Raw genomic sequence first — 22,076 nt, 5'->3', positions numbered from 1 at the left:
GAAGGAGCGAAAATGGGAGGAGACGGATTAAAAGAGAATGGGGCCGAATCAGACGGATTAGGGGGAGTAGAGGAAGTGGGAGTAGAGGAAGGAGGAGTAAAGGGAGAATAAAGGGAGAAGATCAAGGAGAGGAGATGAAAAGGCAGAAAAAGAAAAATATAAAACAAAACGAATACTATAGTAACCATCCCATCTCTGACATATCATAATTACAAAAATTGAACAAACCTTAGGCCCGGCATATTCTATTTTATGATCCCTTCTAAATTATGTAATCTGATGATGCTTGTGGCATGTAGGAACTCTTGGAAGAATCCAGTGACTATGTTAAAGCAGGACTGCATAACTTGTAGCTATATGTGCCCTCTGTATAGCAAACAATGCAATAGCAATACCCGTTGGTTCCCCATGAAACTTCAAATTTTTTCCAAAAATGGTGGGCTAACCCCTTACCAATTTTCTTAAGAAAAGGGGCATTTTTCCACATTTCACAAATTTATCTACAATAACATATTTTTAATGAACAGGGGTCATAGACACCTTCCACAGATGAAAAGAGGCCTTTTTGAAACTGTTCAAATTGTGGCCAAAAATGATGGGCTAACCCCTTGCCATTTTTCTCAAAGAGGGAAGAAGAGGAAAGAAGAGGGAAAAGGAGCTTTAATGGGGGGGGGGGGGGGCAGCATAGAGGAGACTTGGGAGGAAACAGAAGAGGAGTAGAGGAAGGAGGGAGGACAGAAAAAACAAGAAATGAGGAAGATAAAAACGAAAATGAATACAAGTAAACATATATGAAACAAATCTTACGCCCATATTTTTTTTATTTTTGTATTCTCCTCTTAAATTATGTGATCTGATGATGCGTAGCAACTCTCGGAAGATATCAAAAACTGGAATTCAGTGACAATGTTCATTTTCTAAGTATTCAATTAAATCATATTATTATTTTCAGTTGAGTAAAGAAAATGTGTTTATAAGCCATCATGAAAAGGAGCATTATCATCAACATTGAGGATTGTGTTGTGTCAGCAGGGGTGATTGTTGCACTCCCAAATTCTCTGCCAAAAATTTCATTTAAATTCTGCTTTTGAATGCTTGTCTTGTGTAATCACATGATTAGCTAACTGCCAATATCCTTGTGAACACATTAAATCAATTTTAATTGACAATTCTGGGTTGTCATCGTGAAAATCTGCAAAAATCTGCAGATTTCAATCTAGCTTCTCAACTTTGCACAGTAAGCAAATGGATTTACCAGCCCCACATACTACCTCTTGTGTTGGTAACTGACATCCACAAGCCAACTTCTGCAAGTCTTCTGCAAGTATCGATTTCATTTCCTTCTTCGCTTCTATGATGTTCATGAGAGTGATGGCAAGTCTGAGAGCATAATTGATCTTGACTTGAAGTGAGAAGCTGTCATAAATTTGACTTAATGCTGGTTTTTTGAGACTAGACTGAGATTGCTACAATAGTACTTAGTATTAGTAAATAGTAGTACAAAAGTAGTCCAACTTCATGTATCCCGGTCAGTAACAGTGTATATTATCGACTTGCATTGTACATTGTACATTTGTATGCAACATCATATCATTCTACATCTAGCATGGGTAGACATATTCCTCCAGCCATGATCTCATCATGGAAACATCCTGTCATCATGGTCTTCTTGATTATTGCTAGCACAGGCTTACTGATAATTAAGCCATTCTTTCCGCAGGATATTCATCATGAGCATGAATTTCGCTCATTGGATACCTCTCTCTGCCCTCAAGCAGACGTGCACCTTGTATGCAAATCAAGCACATTGCTACTTCTTCAAGCATTTCAGTATAAGAGAAATTCAACCAGTGTGCTGAATCTTCGCTCTGCTAGTCATCTCGCTATTCTACTACTCTTAAGCGGCCAAGTCGAGCGAAACCCGGGGCCAATAGACACATTCCCATGCGCTGTTTGTAATGCGAATGTCACGGACAACGACCAAGCTCTTCTCTGTGATAACTGCAACATGTGGTGCCATATTACATGCAATGGTATTTCTGAGCAATCATATGAAGTCCTTGCCAGACTCAACAGGTTCTCGTGGGTCTGCTGCAGATGTCATAGCATAAATGCAGAAACAGCAGCTTCCCTCAGCAGCAATGCCAGCCTCTCCACAAGCAATCAGTTTGAGTCATTAAGCATCAGCGACACAACCGATGATGCTCAATATCATTGTCAGACGTCAACACCAACTTCAGCGTCATCTGGTCATGCATCGAGGCTACCACCACGCCCTCACTTCTCACCATCTAAAAACCGCAGGAAGATCCTGAAGGGCGTCATTATCAATTGCAATGGTCTTAAAAGTTCTGCGAAGTACTCTCAATTCCAAGCATTGATTAGTCATCACAAGCCAGATGTGATCCTTGGTTGCGAATCTAAACTTGACGAGACAACCCCTACTTACAGTGTATTTCCTAGAAATTACACAGTATTCCGGAAAGATCGAAACGACCGTGGGGGTGGTGTCTTTGTAGCAGTGCATGAGTCTCTCATCTTAACCAACTGTCCGGAGTTCAACTCAAATAGTGAAATCATCTGGTGTAACTTACAATTCACCAACGCAAAGCCACTATTTATAGCCAGCTTTTACCGTCCCCCAAGTAACGGAAAGCAAGACCTTGAGGAACTCCAACTCTCCATCGCTAAGGTTATGACTAAACACAGAAGAAGTCACCCTAACATCATCATTGGAGGAGATTTCAATCTTCCAGACATCGATTGGGAATCCTGCTCACTGACCAATCCAAACCGTGCAAGCATCCATCAACTTTTGCTTGACACCTTATTGGAATTCTCACTGACACAACTGGTAAGGGATGTAACCCGTCCTGCGTCTAGTAACATCCTGGATCTTCTTTTGACGTCCAACCCTGGCCTCATTACAGATGTATCCATTCATCCTGGCATATCAGACCACAACATTGTGTCCTTTGTCTTCTCAGGAAATCCGAAAACAGCCCGTGCCCCTCCCAGGAAGATCTACCAATTCCACCGAGCAGACCACCAGATCATTAAAGAAACTGTTGAAAAGTTTTCAATCGATTTCTTCCTTTCATCTCCAGAGCTCCAAACTGTAGATGAGAATTGGAACAGGATATCTGTGTTCCTCAAGAAGTGTATGGAGGATCTGATACCATCAAAGATGAGCAAATCCCGGCGACACCTTCCGTGGATCACCACCGACCTCAAACGAAAAATGAGGAAGCGTGATAGGCTTTTTAAGAAAGCCCGTAGAAACCCCAGTACGTCAAAATGGAATGCTTTCAGACAGCACCGCAACGTGGTAGCGAAACTAGTTCACCAAGCACACCACGATTACGTGAACAACATCATAGGGAACAGTCTGCAAGGGAACCCCAAGACCTTCTGGTCCTATGTCAAGCAGTGTCGGACTGAGAATATGGAAATCCCATCGCTTAGATCTGACAAAGGCATCCACACGACCAACAAAGACAAAGCAGAGTGTCTCAACTCCTTCTTCCACTCGGTATTCACCAACCAACAGGTTTGTAATGCTCGTATGGAAGGTTCCTCACACTTTCCTGATATCGGCCATCTACACATTCATCGTCCTGGTGTGGCAAAGCAGCTGTCAAATCTCAACCCATCCAAAGCTTGTGGGCCAGACGAACTTCCACCTAAACTCCTCAAGCTTGTAGCTGACGAGATTGCTCCTGCCTTAGGATTCCTTTTTCAGCAGAGCTACAACTCTGGCACTGTTCCAGCTGAATGGCAGCATGCATTGGTAACACCCATCCACAAGACCGGTGATAAGTGTGATCCAGGAAATTACAGGCCTATTTCCTTGACCTGCATCTGCAGCAAGCTAATGGAACACATAGTACTCAGCCATATCTCGAAACATGTAGCTGCCAACAACATCCTGGTAGATGACCAACATGGATTTCGGCAGAAACTTTCCACCACCACACAACTCATCTCTGCTACCCAGGATTGGGCACACACCTTACAATGCAGAGGCCAAACAGATGTCATCTTCCTTGACTTCCAGAAAGCTTTCGACCGAGTACCTCATCGCCACTTGCAGACCAAGCTCGAGCATTATGGCATAAGAGGAGACACATTACATTGGACTATGTCGCTACTTTCCAACAGGCAGCAAGCAGTTGTTGTCAAGGGCTCCCGGTCATCTTGGATGCCTGTTACCTCTGGGGTACCTCAAGGTTCAGTGATCGGACCAGCCCTCTTTTTGCTGTACATCAACGACATCACTGCAAATATCCAGTCCAAGATGCGCCTTTTTGCTGACGATAGTGTGATCTACAGAGAAATTCACACTAAGAATGACACCTCCATCCTTCAGAAAGACCTTCAAACCTTGTCTGACTGGTCAGCGAAATGGTTCATGGCTTTCAATGTCAAGAAGTGCGCCTCCCTTACCATCACGAGGAAAAGAACACCAATACAGCATGACTACCAGATTTCCGACGAGATAATACCCAGGATAGACAAGTACAAGTATCTCGGGGTAACTGTAACCAAGGACCTTCGATGGAATACACACTGCCAACTCCTACTGAACAAGGCCAACAAAACCCTTGGGTTGCTGCGGAGAACCCTGTCACCATGCACCAAGGATGTGAAGTCAAGAGCATACACAGTCCTGGTTCGACCGCAGCTAGAGTATGGCGCTGAAGCCTGGAACCCCCACACTTCTGGTGCTGCCGAAGGTCTGGAAAGGGTACAGAAAACAGCTGCTCGTTTTGTCTTCCGCGACTACCGAAGATCCACGTCAGCTACAGGGCTTGTTTCCCAGCTGGGATGGGATAAACTGCACACACGTCGTCTTCTAGCACAAAGCACCATGCTCTTTAAAATACACCACCAGCTAGTCAACATTTGTCTTCCTCACCTCATAACCAAAGCTACATACATCAGCAGAAGAGACCACACACTCAAGCTCTCTGTTCCTGAGGCAACAATCGACTCCTACAAGTACTCATTTTACCCCCGCACCATTCGCATCTGGAATCAACTACCATTCACTGCAGTTACTGCCCCAACAGTTGCTGCTTTCCAGATGACCGCCCTCCCTGTCATCAGAGGGTTGGAACCTCCTGTAGGTTCCAGAATGCTGTAAACCATATAGCAGCATGATTATTTTTACTTGCACGTCACTATTTTATTGTATAAAGCAATTGTACACCCTTTTGTTGTCTGCACCTTCACCTGCTGTCACAACACATCCCATCCCAGTATAGCTTGGAAAAGCTGCTTCAGGGATTACCTCATCAAGTAAACATCATAAATATCATAATCATCACCATTATCATCAGCAGCATCATCACCAACATCAAAGATTTTATAATCATCAACACCATGGTCACCATCATGATCACCTATACCATCAGCATCAGCAACATCGTTTCCTTTATCTTAGGAACGATCATTGGGAACGATCCATGGTGATTTTTTGCCTTTTCATAATTATATGAACGCCTCACTTTGGTAATTGAAAATAAAAACAAGTCAAACAATAATTGGACTACCACAAATTCTACTTTTTAATAGCAAGCAATACATTCACCAAAGCAATGTCATAAACTTAAATCTACCTGGTACTCTTAAATTTTAGAATGAATTATTGTATTCATGATGACAGTTTCTAATTTTTTAAATGATGAGATTTTGTCTTCACATTTATTTCAAGAAAAATGATGCATCATGCATTCATGTAACTTGGTGAAATAAATCAAAATTTGATGAGGATAAGTTGTTTCTAGTCGTGTGAAAAATTGTATCTGTTCAGTCAATACTTATGAGTAACATTCCATTCATTTCTATATTTCTACACATTAAATGCAACACTTGGAAATAAGATTCACAGCAAAGCAATTATAATTGCTCATTAATCCTTCAATAGTCATTCAATTCGGATGACTTTCAAAAGCGATTTTATGTTTTATGTCAATTGGCAATACAGAAACCAAGAACAATTAATAAGTAATATCAAGATGAATCTTTCATAGTTGAACCTTTAACGCATTTATATTCATGCCTTGATCTTTCCCTTCCACTTTCCTTATGTTTCCCCTATTTTATTATATCAGTTTGTTGATTGTGCATATATATATATATATATATATATATTGTAATTAAACTCTATATGCAATGTTGTTAAAATGATACAAAGTAATAAAGTGCCTCGTATGAGGAAAAGAGAAAAAAAAAATTGCTCATTAAAAGTAATCTATAAGTCGAAAACTTCAAACATTTAAGCAAGAACTGAAGCCCATTTCACTTTCAATTGGATGAGACACTCTCACATGGATAAATTGAATGTCCATTAAAGCACTATTACATATGTTGAAATTAAACAAACTACATAATTCTGTTACTATACCGAAGGGTAAAACTTTTTTTCTTTTTTTTTTCACTCTTTCAATATGGATAAAATCATGGTTCAATGTCTATATAAACACTTACAAAGAACAATTCATACAATGGTCACAAATTGGTATTAATTACAAGCAAAGACCTTGCTTCATGTCATAATCATAAATCCTATAGTATTATCTAGAATGATATAGATATAAGATCCTGATATTTTAAATTGTTTATTCAAGAATTTGAAGTAAATAATTCTGCCAAATCTGTCACAGCATACTTCTACACATCAAACAAAAACAATTGATAGTTTAGTTTAGTAATAGTTAATAAAGAGCATAGTCCTATTCTACTAAGATAATCTTTTAAGATCAAAATCACATGCACATACTCAACATCTCAGCTGAGAAAAATCATAAAACTACCATAATTTTTTTCTTTTTTTCTTAACATCTTCTTAATTTTACCTTTTCACAACATCTTGATATTTTCTTTGACATGTTTTAAATTTTGTTCAAATCATCAGTGGATAAGACAGTCTTTACCAATGTTACTTTAACATATGTTTTTAACACTTATGGGTGATGTTGTACAAGTTTAGATAATAATAAGGAGGAAAATGAGAACAGACAGATATGACGTTAATTCCGAACTATAACATCCGATGGATGCATCCCAAAACTACATAGAAATCAATGGTAAGACTAGAATAAAGTATTATATTCCTGCTTACATATTTCATGTGACTCTCGTTATCAAAGAGTGCTCAAGTAATCATATTCATTATCCACATACGCAAATTATCACTCCTTTATCTGTCACAACAATTCCATAAACATTGTTGAATGGGAGCAGGACAGAGTGACAGAGAATGAAAAAGGAAAAAAAGAGAAGGGAAGCAAAATAGAAGAAAGAGTAAGATAATATTTGTTGAAGGTTTGTGTCGTCTCTTTTAAGCAGAGAGACCAGAGCACAGGAGGGCCACACCCCTCTCGTAGAAAATGAGTTCACTTTTAGAATCTCCGCCCATGGTCATGTCAAGGGTGAAGAGAAGATCAGCCCGGGTCTGGTTCAAGTAGACAGGCAGCTTCACCTGAGAACGACAAGAACAAAACATTGAAGAAAAATTATATAGAAAAGAGGTTAACAAACATTTTAGGAGACATAGTTGACATACACATATGGTAGCTAATCACATACATTTGAAAACTACACCTCGTGTACTAATACCTCAGTCATTAAACAAGACCGACAAGAGATTTACAAGAGATTGATCTAAAGACTTCACTACCAATGGCCACTAACTGGTCGGTTGGAGTCTGTGTGATCGAGGTATAACCATGACAGTGCCATATCACACTGGCTACATATTCAACAGGATGTAGAGGAAAACAAAATAAAATGTACTTCTCTTTAAATCTAAAAAAAATGTATTAGAAAATCTGACAAATTTCAAAGGAAACGAACCTTGATAGCATGTTGCTTTAAGAGTAATTAAAACAATTTTTTTTTAAACAGATTAGTGTAAGTCAGATAAGCTAAAGTCAGATCAGATAAATATAGGTGATGTCATCTACACACCACTTTGCCAAATTTGTTATACATTATATGTGTGTTTATTCATTGGAAAATTACAATAAAATGTTCCTTCTCTAAAGTCTATGAAACCCAGTTGTTGTTTTTATCTTGGAACATGCAAGGATGTATATACAACTATCTCACAATGCATCTTAAGCATTGAAATAATACACTGAAGAAATAGTTGTAAAAAATTCCTGAAGCTTTTGAGAATGAGGGGAGAGTAAACTTACCATGCCCTGGAGGTTGGGGCTTTTCCCACTCTCGACATGTATCCATCGTAGGCTAGTCTGGGGTAGGTCCGAGGAGATGGTGGAGGTCAAGTGAATCTTGTTCTCCTTGCATACAGCGCCTTGAAGTTTCAGTCCTAGCATTATAAACATTTTAAAAAACATTTGAATGGTCAGATATTATTACACTAGCAGGGAAAAAAATATTGAAATTTTTTTTGGGGGGGCTACTTTTCAAGCTTGCTTGCATGACATAACACTCTTTAATATATTTTTTGCATTGAACTCTATGCAAATTTTTGGCATTTCAGGGGCCAATTCTCCCTGAGGCCCCATGAATTTTTCCCTGCTAGATGCCACATTTCAATCATTATCAAATAATTGGTGAGTTGGATATGCTGATAGAACCGATTTGTATCAATAATTGACTTGAACATCAAGACTTTATGCGACAAAGAGATAATCTTTGATGGTGGGCTATCACTACTCAACTGGTACACATTCTCAATCACATCAACATTATCTAAACAGATTAATAAATCTTTCATCCAGTAGCATAAAACTTCTTTTTGATTCTTGTAGCAAGAAGAATTGGATAATGCCTATAAACATATGTGTATTTCTAGACAATCTAGTACTATAAATGTGTGCCAAAACAAACATGAAATAAGCCAGGTCATAATTACGATTGGGCATGAGCAGACGAAGTACATTAGTATAAAGTACAAATGAGCTCTGTATGTGCTGCCAGTGTGTATCATACTTGCACATTATAGTACACAATGATTATCAAAACAGATGCTCTCATACATGCACAAATCAAGGTCATCTGAACCATCTACTGATTATAACCCGCTTATGTGCAGTAATTTACCTGAAACAGCAAAGCTGCAGTCATCAAGTTTCAACTGAGATCCTTGATCTGAGGCAGTCACCTGTGTAAAGACAGAAATTAAGCAATTTCTGATTACAAGAAACTACATGTAACTTGTCAAAATACTACAGATTGTACAGTTGTTAATCTAATACTTTGACAATCAGAATAAGAAAAGAAGAAATGAAAGAGGGAGAAGGATGGCCGGAGAAAGAGATTGCATTGAGGAAACCAACTATAATGGGAAGTGGCAAAAAGGGAGAGAGAGATGGGGACCCAAGAAAGGAGCATAGAAGCTTAACTGAGATGAGAATATACAGACATTTATAAAGAAATGCAACTGATAGAGAAAAATGTAGAGAGAGAGAGAGAGAGAGAGAGAGAGAGAGCACACTACTTTTCATGACTTTACCTCAAGGTAGAGTTCCTCTAGTGGCCAGCTGTTGGCTTGAGCCACATACTGTCTGGTGGCTGTGATGTAGGCTTCTGTGGTGAACAGTCCTCCTAACCATACACTTTGGTTCTGAACAGAAACAAAAATTTTATATGACCAATTTTATTTCAAAACATGGATAAAAAACAAAGTGAACTATCAAAGCTTTGTTACAACACTCTGCTTATATTTGAAACATTCAGATGTATGATTCTAAAATAAAGACCACATATGCAAGTAAACAGAAGATGTATTCATATTTTATTAGTCTGTATAGATTCAAATTATGAGAAATTAATTGCAATAAAAACCCATTTGGTTTACCGTATAACATGTTTGTATATTTATACAAATTATAGAAATTATACAACTCACTCCTAGATCCCAATTGAATGATTGGTCAAACACGGTCAAGTGTGATTCATTTACAGAGACGTTCTTGTCAGTGATAATGACACACAACAATTTGAAATGAACTATTTTTACATCAAATAACAAGGATCTAGGAGTTTTGTTGTATAAAACATATGATGTATGCTTTTTTTTCCTTTGTTCATTACCTGATCTACCCACTCTTGTTGAGTCTGTTTATGCAGCTATGATACGAAACCTAATGGCTTCTTACAATAGATGCATACAACCTTCACTAGATTTCGGATAGATGGTATAATGAACTCATCCGCTTACATAATTTGTATAATATCACATTATTTGTAATATGAAGAATTTAGAAGGTAGCCAGAAACTCTTTTTCAAGTATTTTGATGCAACATTCTATTACAGATGCATTAAATATGAAATACAGATTAATTTCTATACAGTTTTTTAAACAAGATATGCTTACTGATATGCTTACCTTGAGTTCTTTGGAACCACCAGATGTGGTTGCCAGGGAGATCTTCTGGAGCTGGTTGATGCGGTCACTGAAGTCAGACACCCACTGGATAACAGTCAGTCCCGCTGGTACAGTGTAGCGGTTCCAGCGACGGGGCAACATGCCCTTGGCCAGGTTCTCGATCAGGGCTCGGTCATTGTTGGTCTGCTTCTTCTTGCCCTGGCACACATCCAAGACATCCTTGAGGTCACTGCGGACATCCATCAGTAGCTGGTTGCCATGGTTCACCTGGAAACACGGGACAAGGAGAAATTAAATAATGAAGTACAAAAACAGACTGTTTATATTCTTCAACATATTTTTGCAGCAAAAATAATAAGAAAGATAAGAGTACAGCATAACTTAATGATCCCCATTCATTGAATGTTTTTTCCACAGTCTCACAATTAATAAATTATCAATAAAGACATGAAACTGTTCCTTTTTTAATATTAGATATAGGTACAGGCGCGTACGCAGGATTTTTTCAAGGGGGGGGTTTTAACATTTATAAATCGGTCCGAAAATTTCGCAACGACTCAGCCAGCCGCTGAATAAGCGGGGGGGGGGGGGGGGGGGGGGGGGTAAGAGGACACATTTTTTTTTTTTTTTGGTCCCAAAAAAATCGCAACGACTCAGCCGACCGCTGAATAAGCGGGGGGGGGGGGGGTGGTAAGAGGACACTTTTTTTTTTTTTTTTTGGTCTCGAAATTTGGAAATTTGACATTTTGCTCCGTTGGGGGGGGGGGTAAGGTCACCTTTTTTAGGTCGGCCATGGGAATAATTTTTTTTTTTTTTTTTTTTTTTTAATAAAAAAAAACAAAACAAAAGGGGGGGGTTTTAGGTTTTTTTTAGGGGGGTTTACACACAAAAAATTTCCAAAGGGGGGGGTTTAACCCCCCAAACCCCCCCCCTGCGTACGCGCCTGTATAGGTATACTTAAAAATAATATACCAGGGTGACATATTTGTTGATAATTGCTTACTCTATGTATTTTCAATATATGGGAGCAAAATTAATAAAGTGAAAAAAGCAAAACAAAATAGACAATTGAAAATTTCTTTCTGGAAAATCCTATTTCTTTCTAAAAGTTAAATGAACATAGCTTTGACTAAAATTAAATATGATAAAAGTGTTTGATTACCTCTCTCTCAAAGAATCTGAATAATGGATCCTTGATCTTGTCAGCTGTACGTTTCAACAAGGTCAGTTTCTGCATGGGAAGAATCCAAGTTGTAAAACAGGAGAAGAAATAGTTAATGTAGCTCAAAATGAATGAATCAGAAACAATAACTTCATGAAAAGCTTCAAGTTATCAATAGTGTTGAAATCCAAGTCTTTAAAATTTAGTTTACTTTTAATCTCAGAAGAATGGCACACAGCAGGTACCTATATCCTCAGAAATACAAGTAAATCTCAGAAAAGTAAAATAAGATAAGATGGCAAAAATGTCCATGTGATATCAAAAGTAGAAAGAGACAGAAAAGGCTTGTCCCTAGAATCAGTCTCGACTGCATTCATACAACCTACCTGACGATAGTCAACCCGTTCGAAATGTTGAGCCACTTCTACTACCTATCCTCTCCACCCTGCGCTATAGTTCTCCTTAGAACTATAAGCTCAAGAAAGATCACCAACAGTCTTTTTCAAGACTTCCCCATCCTCCCCTTCTCTCTCACATGGTGCAACCGCAAGCCTACTGTAAAACTACATGTATGTTTAACACTATGAGTCAATTTTGCCACCCTCGATGCAACACTAACCTTCGGTATGAGTGAGAGCCAGTTGGCAGCAGAGGCATGCAGTGTACGCATCCATGCAGGGCGACCATCCGAGGAATGGCGAGCTATCTCTTGCTTCTCTTCTTCACTGGTGGCACTTTGCATGAAGTCTTCTTCGTCCTCTAGGGTCTGCATCCTGAGCAGCTTTCCAATCAAGCTGATTCCTATCAATATCAAAACAGTACATGTAGCATTCAAATAGAGCTGCTTTCAGAGAGGATGATTTGTTATCTTGCTAGAAATATAATTTGCTGGCCTTAATTTGCCAAAGTATCCCCTTCAAAATAAGCACTGATCTTCAGAGGGCCCTGAAATTCATAGCAGTATCATCAGCATTACAAAGTCTCCATTTAATACACCTAGATCGCGTATTATAAAGAGTTATGATTGATCTTAAGTGTGGTCAATACACGATGAGCCATAGACTTACGCTCAATATTAACCTTACGATCAATCACAGGGTTTTATAAATACATGTTTCTAGCATGAAGGGATAAATGTGTGCAAAACACCATGTCCAAGTATGTAAGTACTGAGCAGGGCTTGAACCACGGGCCTATGTTGTAAAAGGGTCAAGAGCGTTCATTAATAATTCACAGAGCTCCTACTAACCTTGGGTGGTGAGCAGAAGCTTCTCTGCATTGTTGGGAAGTCCTAGCCATGATGGTGTCTGGTTGTCAGGGAGGGCCTCCACCCACTGTACAAACTGCTCACGTCTGAATAGAGTAAGGCAAAGTGAGACACAGGAATGAATGCCACAATTTACTTAACAGTAAAATGCTGGGAAAACACAGTCAGACATCTTAAATAATTTTACATGAAAATAATATAAGTTTTTAGTTTATTGGAGTCACAAAACACAATAGCCATCATAATACACTGATTAACAATGACAGGGGAACAGGAAACAAGGAGAGTGGTATGAATTTGATTAACAGAGAGAATAAGAACATTGATAGTGAAACATTGACAAAGATAAATAATCAACCACTGAGGAAAGCCCACAGCTTTCATTTCTGATTTTGTCATTCATATACTGTAAAGAGCTTATAAATTTATTCTCCAAAATAAAAAAAAAGCAATTTATAAATCAGAAAGTTGAAAAGAGCAATGCAAGAAAGTTGCAATCAATTGCAAATCCCCCAAATCAATCGTAAGTCTTGCGATTAATTGCAAATTTGTAATTGATCGCAACTCAACTTTTTTGCAACGCCCATTAGTAAGAGAGAGAGAGGGCGAGAATAAAAGCTAGATCTAGTTAACTTAATTTAATTGATCAAACTTTAATCCTTACAAAATCCCAGGAAATTTAGGGGACGAGTGGGTCGTTGCAAGAAAGTTGAGTTGCAATTGATTGCAAATATCAGTTGCAAAAATTTGCAATGAATCGCAACTTTCTTGCAACGCCCCATTATGAAGGAGAAAACTGGAGTAGCAGGAGAAAAAGACAAATACTGGACCTACCTAATTCCTTCTGGCATGCAGATAGTCTTTCCTTCAACGTCTGGGATGAGGGGGAAGTCAGAGTCAAAGCTCTTTGCATTGAAGAGCTTCTCTACAAAGGCCGACAGTAGGCGCTGAAAAATGAAAGATACACAACTTGTCATTCTCTGAAAACACTTAATCTTGATAGTACTCTAAACAGGCCACTACAATATTAGCACCATACGACTTTAATATTGGATAGGATTTGACCAAAGCTCTATCATCTACCAAATGCTGAATTAATCATCACAAATCATTGGGATAATTATTAAAGTGCATAGTGGAAATAACGGTACAAATATTGTCTTCTAGTACATGTATATGTACATCTATAGCACATTTAAGACATTCATACAGAGATCCAGCTTAAGACCTCATTGCACTGACACAATGGGTAATTACCTGGTCAAAGTCGTTGTCGATGCGTCCTCCATAGATGCACTGGGAGAGGAGGGTCTTCATGGCATCCCATGGAACCTTGTTGGGTGGCAGGTTGGAGCGGCCCTGCAAAAGAAAAGAACGAAAATGTTAATATTAGGGTTTATTTTCACCATATTGTGTCTGAGAGTTGATTACTACATATATATATGTCCCTGCAAAGAGGAATGACATTAGAAAATCGTCATGCTGTTTGTCATAAGCCAGATAGTTGTAACTTCTTATCATTTTACATAGAGTCAACACCCCTGCAGACTCAACATATCAATGTCTTTTCTTCTTCTTTTTTTTTAGATCTCAGATTAAAATACATTATCTAGTAATTCTTTAATAAAAACATGTTTAGTGTATTGTCATTACAAACAATCAATATTTTTTATTGAAGTTACCACATACTGTTAGCGAGGTATGATGCAACTCTTATCTTCAACGTAAAGCCAATCCTGTATGAGTACATATAGTTACCTTGGCAACAGTGTCAATCCAGATGTCCAGAGTGTCACAAGCACAGCGCAGATCAGACTCGGTGAACTCGTACTTCTTGGCCCATCCTAGGGGGGTGTAGACCAGACGTTCCTGGATTATAGCATGAAGCCAAGCCAGGAGGAAGTACAGACGTGCTCTCTCACTTGGAGCCTGGAGGGAGGACAGGAAGAAAAAAATCATGTTCGACAATGGATTTCAACTCAATGGTGGCATGATGACTCCAAAAATGACATTCAGAACCAAATTTGCATTATCTTTACTCTTGACCTATAATTACACCAAGACATGGTAAAGAGTTTTGATTGTCAAAAGGACAAAATAGAAAAGGTCTTAGAATTTTATAATTGTAAACTTGAAGGATTTGCATCACACATCTTTTTAAACTCCATCGAGTTCGGAATTCTCTTTCACTGAAAAGAAAATCATAAAATGTTTTAAATTGACCCTATATGAACTGCTTCAGAAGCTTCTTTTCACTACAGGGTTGCAGGGGTAGACAATGTGAAAGTCACCTTGTTCATGCGAGAGACAGGTACAGTGCTGAAGGTCCGCAGAAGGTTAGCCTTCACACCTGGTGGAGGCTCAAAGACAAAGATACGTCCGGCACGCAGGAGGTTGACTGGCACCTGTAGGATGAACAAATCAGGATTTAGACTTAAATGCATCTTACGTCACATTGAATCCAGATTTCCATCGCATCATTTCCATTATTGTATGAATAAGCAATCATAACAAACATTTTCTTTTATGATCATGAATTATACTAACATAATCTTAAGTACAGTCTTCAAAAGTACCTTAGATAGGCTACTAAGTTGTTTCATTTTGGCCACTAAATGGCACTACATAAATGTCACGTCCAGATTGAGATAGGATCAGTTTAGATCCATTTATTCAATTTGTACATACCGTTCATAGACGTCCCATTTAAACTGAAATATCATTACAGTCAGGAACTACAACTGCTCAATTCATCTGCAGAAATCATTGGGATATTCTTTAGAATGTTTTGTGGAAAAACACTGCCTTCTGATACATGTTGCATATATTAACTACATGTACACCAGGCAGTGAAAGATCATACAGAAATCACAGAAATTAAAGAATTCTTACAATTCAACAATTGTATGATTTAAGTTAAAGAGGACTTGTGATCAACATGTGAATTATTATGGTTGGATATGAGAAAGCAGTTTGATGGTACCTTGGGGTTGATCTCCATGGTGAGGAAGAGACGGAAGCTGGGATGCGGTGAGAGACTGTGCAGCTTCTTCTCCAGTTGGACCAGCCATTGAGGAGCAAGATGTACATTCTTCAGCATCACCCATCTACAAATTGGAATAAAAAGTTATCCGTTATCTTAGGGGCAGTTCTTATGTTTGAATTTTTCTCGTTGGTTCTGGGCCATGACAGCATCTTTGTTGAATGGTTGTTTTTAATTTATATAAAATATCAACTTTGACAGACGAGGCCTCCATTTCATGGGCACATGTTCTTAATTTCATAATAAAATTTCAATCTATAATAACAATATCTTGATTGCAATATCCCAATTTATTTCCACAAACAAAACAAATTTTACTTTAAATGCAACACTACTGCTTGAAAATAAAAAGACTTTGGACAATGTCTCTTCTGAGAGGACACAAAGAAATGGAGAATGTGTCTGGAACATGACTGGTAGAACCTCAATAATTTTATCAGGTTGCAATTATCAACTCTTGTTTATAATAGATAAATATAAACACGCTGTACATCTCATTCAGAAATGTTGGACTTACTTTCCAGTCTTGGTTGAAGAGTTGATGACCTTCTCAGCCTGACTGAATCCCTCAGCAGATCCTATCAATTGAAGAACACAAAATTAATACCATTTAGGTTGCCAACGAAAAAGTTAATCATTTAAATACAAAATATATCCTATCAGTTGCCTAATCTGTATCCTTTGAATTTCAAATACATGTCATACCTCTAAAGGGTTCAAATATTTCTTTGAGGGATTAAAGGTAAAGCTCAGTTCTGGTCATGCGATTGCATTGTGAAAGAATCGATCAAAAAAGGTTGATCATCTAGCATATTAGTATTGGTGTGTACTTCAAGGTTCTGGAATCATCAAAATGATAAGAAATTTGGCCCAGTCTTGGTAAAGTTACAAGCAATGTACACAGAAAGATGTATATGGGACTACACTACACGTGCGCGATATCTATCCAGTACAAATAGATATAATAATTTACCAAATATATAAATTAGTAGGCGGTTTCCCGGCAAAATTTGAATCATCACGTATTAGTCAAATCATATTCTTTCACATGATTGGTAATACGAGCTTCCATTTCATTTTTTTGAGAGGGCATTTCCAAAACTGGTCTATACCTTTAGATACAAAATATATCCTATCAGTTGCCTAATCAGTATCCTTTAAATTTCAAATACATGTCATACCTCGGGAGTGATCAAATATTTCATTGAGGGATTAAATCAAGACAGAAATAGAGGATCATAAAGTTATCTTCCCCATGAAGGTAGAAGTATAAAACACAAGAGAGGAAAGGATGAATCCTCACCAATGGCAATGGAAGAAATGGTCTTGTTGAGCTCAGCAGCCATGTCATCCACACGCCAGCTAGCATCGTATCCAGGCACTGAGCACATGAGCACTGGGGTGTTGCTCTTCAGCTGTACAAATAACAATAATGACATAGGGTTAGCACTTGACCGAGGCTGATATCTTGATTGTATGACAAATACCCAACATTTGCCCCACGCTCAAATTCAAAGGGTCCAATTTTTTTAAAGTTCAACTCGGACCTTTCACTGCATCTAGCTTCGTCTTCTCCAAATCTTCTACAAATCAAAGAGACATCAGACCAGTCGTAAGACTGATATCTAAAGTTGAATTGGCCTTTCCTTTTACAAAATTTCTTACAAGTATACAATGTACACAAAATTTGATTTTTAGCATACCGGTATAGAGTGGTGAAGTGTGACGTCATCAAAAATTTATTTTTAGAATTTTTCAATTTCTTCTTTATTTTCCGAAAGAGCATAAAAAATAATGTCGAAAACCAATTGAATATATTAAGTATTGGCTGAGATACATGTATGACCATGTGAGTCCTAAGGGAACTCAGTGTTAAAGTGCTCTGCTACGTAACATTAGGAACCAGAGCACTATAACACCGAGTTCCCATAGGACATATATTTATTCAGATGGTCATATCTCAGCCAATACTTAATATATTCAATTGGTTTCCGACATTCGGACATTATTTAGATGCTCTTTTGGAAAATGGAGAAAAAATGGAGAAATTCTAAAAATAGATTTTTATGATGTCGTAGCTTCGGTACTCTATTCACAACATTAATTCAGAACCTGAATCAGGTAAATTTATTTGTCCAATGATCACATGTTGTGCTGTTATCAATTCTTTAAAAATCAAATTGCAGTTTGATTTATTAAAGAGGCAGAATTTAACAGCTCTTACCTCAGATTCTACCACATTGGCCAGGTCCATCTCCACCTCAGCTGCATGAAGGAAATGTTCTCCAAACACAGCGTTAACAAAGTGTTGCATGGAGGCGAGAAGCCTGTCAGGTCGGAAGGCTTGCAGTAGCAGCAAGTGATGAAGAGATTTACCAATGCCAGCTAGTAATAGGATAAGAGTATAGAAGGACAGTGTGTTTTAATATGAAGCTACAAAAATAACTACATACCAATTAAGATGAATGCATATTCAATGAAATGTATTAATTCAGAATAATAAAGTTAGCATTCTCCTTGTGAAAACTAAGAAGACTGAATTTTGACTACCCAGTAATGCTTTATTCCTCTACTTGTATCAATGCCAAAGGAATGAAAGAAAATAAATTAGGAATAGTTATACTAAAACACAAAAGTAAAAAGTAGATTAATCCATAGTCCAGTAAATCAAAATATTCTTCTATTTTCTGAAAGCAACCATTTGAAGTATTCAAATCACAGAAAGAAGGCCTGATGCAAGACTATTCCATGTTTGCATTTATCATATTACTGGTCCCACATGCTGCGATTAAAAGAGGGTTTCAGGTTTATAACACACTGTCAACCAATACTTACTGAATGGAGTTGCCTCCTTCCAGCACTGAGGGACTGAATGTTCTGGATTCTGGGAGTTCAACCACTTGGTGAAATCCTGCAAGCAATGCAAAAAACAAAAAAAATTTGCATCAAATACACTACTCCATACATATTGACCTACATATTTTTGTTGATGCCACCTCGCGTGTAATAGACCACTCTTCTCCCCCACCCTCTAACAAAAATACAAATAAAGGAGGTATCATTCTTTCCACAATCATCATATTATATGGAATATTTTGGACTGTCTTGTCTTATCAAACAAGATCTATTTCAATAAACATGATTTTCAACAAAGTGAGCAAGAAGATTGTGGCAATGTTATATTTTAAATGGATTATAAGTCCATTTAAAAAAATTCTTAAGTATTCTTGATTTTGGTCTACACATGCTAGCAAAATGGGCAATACATCAACGTTTCATATTTAATTAGCAATTATATACTATGTTATCCTCCTACAGACCCCTAATGCTTTACTACCACTATCATTTCTACCTCTAGTCTACCATTATTTCCTTCATGATACCGCTAGAATTGCAATCATCTACATCTGCAGGTATAGATCTGTATCTAGCATAGGATGAAGTCATCCATTTGAAGGCCAAGTACCAAATAATCCACTAAAACCTGCAGTTGGCCTTGGGCATGCATGGCTCTCTGCGGCAATGTACGTACATTGTAAATTTATCCCTCTTATTCATCAATTTCTAGATACATTACTGCAGGTATAGCATATCTACTTGCTACAACTAAGAGTTCCACCACCTGCAATACTACTCCCAACACCACTACCACCATCCTCCTCATCATTATAAGTTGCACTTTCATCGAATATAAATGTATCATTATTATACCAAACAGAATTTACAAGTGAATTCTCGCTACCCTAAATAGGTACGAAAATCTCGAAATTCGCGAGACGAGGTAATTTTCACTCTCTCGGGTCGTCACTACAACTTCCGGTATAGAGTCCCATCCCGCTGGCGCTAGCGCCTGTGTTCGCTGTGCAGAGTTTTCACGCACGCTAAAATCGATGCCAATCAGTGTAATTTGTACAGATTATAATATGCAATGGAAAGCTTCGGGCAGAATTAGTGACTTTAGCACAAAAGGCCGTTAAACTCTACCGTGAAAGAGAGGGTTGTGATCACGAACGCCTGCACAGGAAGCTGTAATGTCGAAAAGCTATCCCATAATGCAATGCGCGTTTTCAGGATTTTCCCCGGATCTCGGCAGAATCGCTATTTGGGGTAGCGAGAATTGCCACTACATGTGATCTCCACTAATCGTGAGATACCAGAGATACCCATTATGCCGTAATAATAACACTATAATTCACGATTTTGTGATGCCTTTGATTGTTCATCTTAATCTTCATTCACAATCATTACCAGGACTCAAGCATCATATGTTTCAATAAACCAAGAGTGATAAAACAAAAAAAAAATATTATTATTTTTTCTAAATAAGCTGGCTTTAGAACATAATCTACTTCTAAGCTTCTCAGATGCGAATAGAAATATAAGAAATGAGATAAAGCACTCTGCAGAAATTCTATGCTAACTAGAGGAAGTTGCGTGTCGTGTAAACTGACCGAGAAACTACATTCACCAAACGTGGAACCAGGCTGTGAGAGTTCATGATAAATAACAAATCAAAATAAATGGAATAAATATAATACAATCAAATTTAAAAAAAGAAATAAACATCAAATAGGAGAATGACACAAAGAAGAATACATGAATTTTTAGTTAGATATATATTGATGTTAAAGTTTTTCAATGTAAAAGCAATAGAAAGTGCATATCATATGCAGAGACAATTGGAATATTTGTGTAAGATACATGTAGGTGCAATACAATACTAGTAATACAAAGAATTAGTAATTAGATTACTAATATATATATATTCTACTTTGTATAATGTTTGTCACTAATAATATAGTTTTTGCTTTTTCTAGTGATTTTCACTTATATTTCAAAGCTTATCCTCCATAGTTATATATTTAAAGGTGTTAAGTGGAAAAATTTAGAGATTGAGAGGAACACTATCAAAATAAGGGCTACCTCATAATTATACACAAAATCTGATTACAGGATACCCAAGAAAATAAATAAAACAAAGCTGATTTCACAATATGATAGATGCTATATAGAGAGAGAGAGAGATATTGCATGTTTGGTTAAATAATCATTTTTATAAAGCGCTGACTTTGATTATTAATCAAGAAATATAGTTAATCCTGTATGGAATTTTCAAATCCCCATTTCTTGATTTATGATGATTTACATGTAGCACAGAATAAATATTTTGTCCACACATTCCCCTTGTTTTTCTCACAGATGTAAATAAATGTATTAAATAGTTGCATATATAGGTTATAAAAATTCAAGAAAACAAATACTACAGGACACCAACTAATCAAGTTCATCAACATCAAACTTACACTTCTAGAGGACACAAACTCTGGCAGGCCCTCAAATGCAGGTAGCTTGGCAAGTCTCATCATGGAGTCCGACTGGTCGTTGGTCAGACCCTCGATCTTAGGGACAGGTGTGGAGCGAAGGGTCTGGTCTGCCCCTCGTAGGAAGTGCTCAAACTCAGAGTTGTAATCCCTCTCACTGTAAGAAGAGAGTTATAATAGGGCATGAGTCATTCAACCTGTTAATATAGATCGTAGGGATTTCAAAATTGTGAATTGTTTACATGTCTACCTGACTATACATGTACATGAATCGCCAAAAGAATGTGTATACCTTATTCCTACCATTACATAAAGTAAAGAGTACACAAATTCAAACTCTTCACTGTTTTTTACATCCACCTGTTGAGAGCCAAAAGGGCATTTACTCATACACTTCAACACAGAATCAATGCCCTTCTGGCTCTCAACTAACAATGTGCTACTTACTGGTAAAAGAAAATGGGGGGAGTTTATGCCCATTCATCTAAACATAACAGTTTATATTCTTAAACAGTTTGGTATATCAACATGTATTTTTGAATTTTAATATAGAAAAATTAAAAAGGAATGCTTCTATCATTTGATCTAAGCTGGCATGTGTACAAGCAGTAGAAGTTTGTTCTGTCAATTATATTGATGCCTTGGTATGATTGATGGCTTACCTCTGCATTCCTCTGATGTGGATTCGGCACAGTACCACAGCAAACACAAGGTGGTCCTGATGAAGCATACCTCGAGCTACACGGTTGTACGAGATCTGTTGACATCAACATTAGAAAAGTACTTATTGCTGTATACAGGCTGATAATAATTCCACTTCATTTTGCTTGTGTGACATTCTTTTCAATATTTAGTGCACATTCCAAAAGGAAAAATGCCAAGAAAACATAAAATGTACAGAGTCATTCTTTAAGGTTAC

At 37.6% G+C, this 22,076-nt stretch overlaps 1 protein-coding gene across 1 annotated transcript in view; it reads right to left on the bottom strand.

Moving 5' to 3' along the window:
* Window positions 1-6,431: 6,431 nt before the first annotated feature.
* Window positions 6,432-22,076, bottom strand: part of LOC593057 (cytoplasmic dynein 1 heavy chain 1) — a 65,452-nt gene continuing 49,807 nt past the window's right edge. The window contains exons 73-91 of the mRNA XM_030998830.1: window positions 21,820-21,914; window positions 21,140-21,314; window positions 18,672-18,747; window positions 18,061-18,221; window positions 17,140-17,251; window positions 16,354-16,414; window positions 15,777-15,900; window positions 15,085-15,198; window positions 14,552-14,722; window positions 14,051-14,152; window positions 13,628-13,740; window positions 12,776-12,879; window positions 12,146-12,327; window positions 11,527-11,595; window positions 10,365-10,631; window positions 9,488-9,598; window positions 9,076-9,136; window positions 8,205-8,338; window positions 6,432-7,486 (exon numbers count right to left, since the gene is read on the bottom strand). Coding sequence (XP_030854690.1) covers window positions 7,346-7,486; window positions 8,205-8,338; window positions 9,076-9,136; window positions 9,488-9,598; window positions 10,365-10,631; window positions 11,527-11,595; window positions 12,146-12,327; window positions 12,776-12,879; window positions 13,628-13,740; window positions 14,051-14,152; window positions 14,552-14,722; window positions 15,085-15,198; window positions 15,777-15,900; window positions 16,354-16,414; window positions 17,140-17,251; window positions 18,061-18,221; window positions 18,672-18,747; window positions 21,140-21,314; window positions 21,820-21,914 — 2,373 coding nt within the window. The 3' untranslated portion in view covers window positions 6,432-7,345. The remainder of the gene's footprint in view (window positions 7,487-8,204; window positions 8,339-9,075; window positions 9,137-9,487; window positions 9,599-10,364; window positions 10,632-11,526; window positions 11,596-12,145; window positions 12,328-12,775; window positions 12,880-13,627; window positions 13,741-14,050; window positions 14,153-14,551; window positions 14,723-15,084; window positions 15,199-15,776; window positions 15,901-16,353; window positions 16,415-17,139; window positions 17,252-18,060; window positions 18,222-18,671; window positions 18,748-21,139; window positions 21,315-21,819; window positions 21,915-22,076) is intronic.

This window comes from Strongylocentrotus purpuratus, unplaced genomic scaffold, assembly GCF_000002235.5.
Source record: "Strongylocentrotus purpuratus isolate Spur 01 unplaced genomic scaffold, Spur_5.0 spur5_scaffold_5, whole genome shotgun sequence".
NCBI classification, from domain to species: domain Eukaryota; kingdom Metazoa; phylum Echinodermata; class Echinoidea; order Camarodonta; family Strongylocentrotidae; genus Strongylocentrotus; species Strongylocentrotus purpuratus.
This window is presented reverse-complemented; position numbering and strand designations above follow the sequence as displayed.